The sequence below is a fragment of the Eptatretus burgeri genome, chromosome 18 (assembly GCF_056783735.1).
Source record: "Eptatretus burgeri isolate ZD-2024b chromosome 18, Ebu_testis_v1, whole genome shotgun sequence".
In the NCBI taxonomy this organism is placed as follows: domain Eukaryota; kingdom Metazoa; phylum Chordata; class Myxini; order Myxiniformes; family Myxinidae; genus Eptatretus; species Eptatretus burgeri.
The window spans coordinates 18,561,501-18,567,500 of record NC_140978.1 but is presented as its reverse complement, the minus strand read 5'-3'; the positions used below and the strand labels follow the sequence as shown (position 1 = coordinate 18,567,500).

The 6,000-nt window shown below is 42.9% G+C and overlaps 1 protein-coding gene across 2 annotated transcripts in view; it reads right to left on the bottom strand.

Moving 5' to 3' along the window:
- LOC147008664 (cystine/glutamate transporter-like) overlaps positions 1-6,000 on the bottom strand; it is a 90,135-nt gene that overhangs the window by 39,108 nt on the left and 45,027 nt on the right. For both annotated transcript variants that reach the window (XM_085864464.1, XM_085864463.1), the window contains exons 6-7: positions 5,195-5,239; positions 3,615-3,738 (exon numbers count right to left, since the gene is read on the bottom strand). In XM_085864464.1, coding sequence (XP_085720590.1) covers positions 3,615-3,738; positions 5,195-5,239 — 169 coding nt within the window. The remainder of the gene's footprint in view (positions 1-3,614; positions 3,739-5,194; positions 5,240-6,000) is intronic.

The following is a 6,000-nucleotide window of genomic DNA, read 5'->3' as shown; positions in this document are numbered from 1 at the left end:
GTGAAAGGGTCCCGAACCACAGAAAAGGACTGCACATCCAGCTCAGGGAAATAGTGCTCGAACTGTTCAATGAGCGACCGAAGGTGAGGTGCTATCTCCCCAGAAAGACTGTCGAGCTCAGTATCATCGTACTGGCAGGTCATTAGATGCTCCACCAGACGGGGGAAAAGGCTGAAGCGCTTAACAGCTGCTTTGTCTGCCAGAAATTTTAGAGTCGCCAAAATCCGCTCATTTTGTCGTGAAAAATCATGAGGTTGGCGTCTTTGCCTTGGAGGGAGTGGTTGAGGACATTGAGACGTTCAAAGATGTCAACGAGATAGCACCGTTCTGACAGCCAAGAGTCCGACTCAAGCAATGTTTTCCCTATGGCGTTTTCCCTTGTGCGAGTTGGAACTCCTTCAGTTCATCCTTGAGCTCGTAAACGCGCAGAAGAAGGTTTCCTCGAGATACCCATCTGACTTGAGTGTAGAATAGTAAATTCTTATGGTCGGCGTTCATCTCCTGGCAGAATAGCCTGAATAACCTAGTGTTGAGGGCGCTCGATTTGATGTGATTCACCATTTTTATGACTTCTGAGAGCACGCTCTGCAAGGTTTCTGGCAAAGTACGAGGCAAGCGCTTCTCGGTGAATCATGCAGTGTACCATGGAGGTCTGAGGAGCCACCTCAAGCAATTTAGCATTGAATCCAGAATGCACTCCTAACAATGCTGGCACGCCGTCTGTTGTAGAACCGAGCAACTTTCATAAGTCCAGATCATGGTCACGATAAAACTGCTCTACTTTCCCAAAAATTTCCTCACCTTTGGTGGTGGCCTCCAATGGTTTGATGAGCAGAGGCTCATCGACAAAGTTATCAGCCTTGATGAAGTGGACCCAGACGATGAGTTGCGCGTACAATGCGATATCAGTGGACTCGTCCAACTGTATGGCGTGCCATGGCGATTCCTTGATCTTCTGTACAACCTGAGCCGTTTCGTCCAGACTCATATGTTCAATTCTGCGTTGGATGATGTTGTCAGAGAGGGGTATAACTGCCAGTTTCTTCGCCGCTTCCTCCCCAACCATCAGAGATACCATGTCCTTTGGCAGCACGAGTTCTTCCGCAATGGAGTGAGGCCTTTTAGTCTAGGCAACATGGAGCAACACTCGATACGAGGCCTCTAATGCCCGAGAATTGGTCTGATGGCATGTACCCTCTCTGTCAAGACGCGTATTCTTGAGTGCAAGAAGTTTCCTCTCAAAGAATGCTCTCTCCTTATCCTGATATGTTTTGTTTTTTGTATCCTGGCATGTTTTGTAGTCAAATGCCTCTGCAACTTATTTTGTTTCATAGAATCCGTAGAAAGCACTTCGAAACAAATCACACACTGAGGCCTCTGTGCCCCACTTTTATCCACCACATAGTAAAATCCAAGGACCAGAAATTTATCCTGGTAAGAACGTTCTCGAGATTTGCTGGTGGCCGGTGCTGCCATCACAAATAAGGTCTCGAATCGTACGTGGAGACGTGAATAGACGTTAATGATAGAGTCAGAGTCCGAGTCTGAGAGGCCGTGGATCAAACCACTAATTTTCTGCCAAAATGAACCGCCCTTCAGCGAGCCCGCGCATTGGCTGGATCCCATTCCAAGCATCATGTTGCGCCGGTTTCCATGCTTTGAACGAACCGTTTATATTACATCCCGTAAAAGCGAACACCGATCGAAAATAGACAATTTTTTTTCGCTGCAAGCGGACGCCTGTGACCCAAATTTGCTCAGCAACCCCACTTGGGGTCGCACCCCCGGGTTTGAACAACCAAGACTTAGACTAACAGCTTAGCAGGGTTATGCTTCGACATCTCCACAATACCTTTGCATTGGCACGGCAACCAAACTAGAGGCCCCGCCTTCGGCGCTGCACCTGGTGATCTGCCGAGCAGAACAGATAGGTGCAGCACTGGCTATCAGAGTAAATCATGTGTGGTACAACTTCCCATCTAACTCTATTTGTACACTGTGTTGGGCCAATGAAGGAAAGGATAACCAAGACAGATTTGAAATAACAACAAACAATTATTTATTTACACACACAACCAAGCAATCATTTAAAAGCAAGTACTTCCAGGCAAAAATAAAATGCACAAAAGAGCAGATTTAACCCTAACACAAATTCTTATATAATCTTATTTACACAAAAGACACTTGGTCATCATTCAATCTGGGGGCAAGAAGAACGTGGAAAGAAAAGAAAAGTATGGAGTGTGGGATTGACTCCTTCCATCACCTCACATAGCCCAATGGAGCTGTGTCAGCCCAAATATACTGGGAAATTTGGGGGAAAGGATTGGGAAGATGGGCTGTGGAGTGGCAATGTGGTGCGATGGGATGTGCAGCTATGGCATCTCTGAGGTATCCAGACCTAGTGGGCAACTCCTCTCCAGCATGCAAGATATGCGATGGCAAGCAGCTCACTCCATTTGTGCTTGGCGCCCTGTATCCAACAGCTCCCCACGAACCAACCTGTGTTCTGGCCTCTTTATACTGCTTTAGTTCACACTATGAGCTCTTCCTTTCTCCTCTCACACTCAGCGCACGTCTGCTTCCCTCCGGACAAGCTTCTAGATCATAATGAGGACTCGCTCCATACTCCTTTCTCCTGTCTGGTCTCATGCGAGCCTCTTTCTCATTGATGTGCTTCCAATGTGGGCATTTCACACTTATTAGGGCATCATCAGGGCAACATAGCAAGTTTCCATCCAGTTGTAACTGAAGTACCTTCTGGTTATATACCAATCAATGAGTCACTACAAACTGAGAGGGGTGAGATCACCAAAACCATGTCCAATTCAGCCCTTACTGCACTACACTGCATTAATTCATCAGTTTTTTTAAAATTATCAATGACTAGGACGGGATGACTACACAACTCCTTGTTACCCTCGCCCAGCCCATATGTGTCTCTTTTCCTTCTGTTTTCAACTCTCAAATCCATCCTCCCCTATTGTCCTTTCATATCATGCAACTGCTGGTTTAAGATAGCATTTCCATGTGTGCTAGTTGTGACCCCCCCTTCAGTTAGTATCTGCAATGGAGCAGATGCGTATATGGCTATATATATATATATATATATATATATATATATATATATATATATATATATATATATATATATATATATATATATATATAATATATACATATAGTCGTGTACACATCTGCTCTGTGATACTAGCTGAAGGGCCTGTGTATGACGGGCACTTATATAAAGTACTGTTCTTCTCAACCGACTCATATAACCATGCTCAGTGATCGTTGCATTATTTAATTGGTTTCAAATAAAATTATTTTGTGTGCACATATTTGTTTACAAATTAATTCTAAGTTCAGCTTCCCATCCACTTCTGGGCGAGCACGCGCACGCGCGTGCGCACACACACACACACACACACACACACACACACACACACACACACACACACACACACACACACACACACACACACACACACACACACACGGGCACTATTTCAGTTACACACATACCCATATACATAATCGCTGCATTACCGTAAGAATATACATACATTTAAACAAATGTATAAAATATATTTCACCATTTCACTCAAACATACCACAGCTACAGCATCAGAAGAAAGAATTTCAGCAGGTGTGAGCACTGCACAGTATGCCACATTTATTGTAACATACAGCACAATCACAATTCCCATGGAAATGGAAATCGCCCTTGGGATGTTCCTGTAATGTACACAATTTAAACTTGTAAAAAGGATAAAATACAATTATGATGGTGCAACTCACTTGGTCAACTAACAAGGCAAACCTGAAGACCAAGGAGCTTTCCAAAGAAGTGAGACATAAAGTAGTGGAGAAGCACCATTCAGGAGAGGGTTACAAGAAGATTTCAGTCACTCATTATCCCTTTAAGTACGGTGAAATATATCATTAAGAAGTGGAAGACTTATCATAACCCCCAGACTACCCAGATCAGGTCACCCATCCAAACTCAGCTGCAGGGCAAGCAGGAAACTGGTTCGGGATAACACTGCAAATCCGTCAGCGAGTTTGAAAGATCTGCAAGGCTCAATGTCCGAGATGGGGGTCAGTGATCATTAATCAACAATATCCTGTTCCCTTCACAAAGTTGGCCTCTATGGACAGGTGGCAAGAAAAAAAAACCATTCCTGAAAAAGACGGAGTTTGTGAAAAAGCATCTTAATGATACTGCAGGCACGTGGAGAAACGTTTTGTGATCAGACGAGACAACAATTGAACTTTTTGGTCCAAATTTAAAGCGTTGCATCTTGCACAAGCCTAACACTGCACATCACCCAGTGAACACCATCCCTCCTGTCAAGAATGGTGGTGGCAGCATCATGTTATGGGGCTGCTTTTCATCAGCTGGGACTGGGAAGTTTCTCAGGATAGAAAGGACAATTGATGGTGCAAAGTACAGGAGAATCCTTGATAAGAACCAGCATGAATCAAGCCATGAATCTGAAACTGGGAAGGGAGATTCACATTTCACCAGGACAATGATCCGAAGCACAAAGCTAAAGCCACATTGGGAGTGGCTGAATAAGGAGAAAATAAATGTTTTTGAGTGGCTCAATGAAAGTCCTGACTTGGACCCAATTGAACATTTATGGCGAGACTTGCATATTGCAGTCCATTGACGACGATCCCCATCAAACTTGGCAGAACGAGAGCAATTTTCACGTGAAGAATTGGCAAAGATTTCATCATCTCACTGGATCAAGCTGGTGGAGACCTTCCCAAAAAGACTCATCGCAGTCATTGCTGCAAAAGGTGCTTCCACCAAGTACTGACTGAAGGGGCTGAATACTTTTACAACCAGTGAATTATGATTTGTACACGTTTTTTGCAGGTATTCCTGATGTGTAACCTCCTTCAACGACAACAGTGTTTAGTTTGATCTCTTCAGTTAGGAATTAAAAAGTTCATTTGGAAAAATTGTTTCTACATAATTCGCAATTTATCTAATTGTAGCATTATTGGTAGGGGGGTGAAACAGCAAGAAACAATGGTACAACATAACTTAAGAAATAACATGGCACAGATTAACAAAAAACACCATGTAACTCCAATGACTATTAAAAATAGTGCGTTGTGTTTTGCCTGTACAGTAGTGTAAATGAAGCGAAGTCAGTATTAGGGGTTTGAAAATCCTTACTTGTTGGGGTTTTCCACTTCTTCAGAGATGAAATTCAAATAAAACCTAGAAACTCAGAAATACGATGGTGATGCATCGACAAAAACAACATTGTGATTTGTGTATATAATACAAACAAAATGCAAGGAGTAAAAGCACAAGGAATTCTTACAATTAGGTAAGATCGTGTTTGGCCCAAAATTGGTTTCGGATTCCATACGTAATATTTGCATGCTACAACATTTGTTTTAAATTTTACATTTAGAGATTTATTTATTTTGTGAGGGAGGTGTGGGCTGCATTGCCTTTTCATAAGGTAGCATTATAGTATCCATCCCAAGTTTCTTTAAGGGAATTAAGAATTAACCATGACGTCTGGACTGGTGTTAAAAGGGGGCCAGTCCAGGTACAGGATGGAGATTACCCACTCTACAACGACCATTTTTGAGGCAACAGTTATGATTTTTCATGACAATCCAGTCACAACATTGAAATTATACTTCGCTATTCAATTTACAGAATACAACAATCTGAATCACTGAATGAAATAATTTACAGAATATATCAATCTGAAGAGCGAGCACACTGAACGAATCAGGATGTAAGACAAAACAGGGTGCAAAACACGCATACATGGAGAAGGAAACCCCAAGGAGGAACAACAGGGAAATTAGGAGGGAATTGGGTGGGGTTAACAAGGATATAAAAGATCATGGTTTTGGATGGCGGATGATCTGAGATGGTGGTGAACAGCTGTCTTGAAGACATGGAGGGAAGAATGAGAGTGAAGAGAATGTGGAAGTTGATTCTACAGGGGGTAAAAAGAG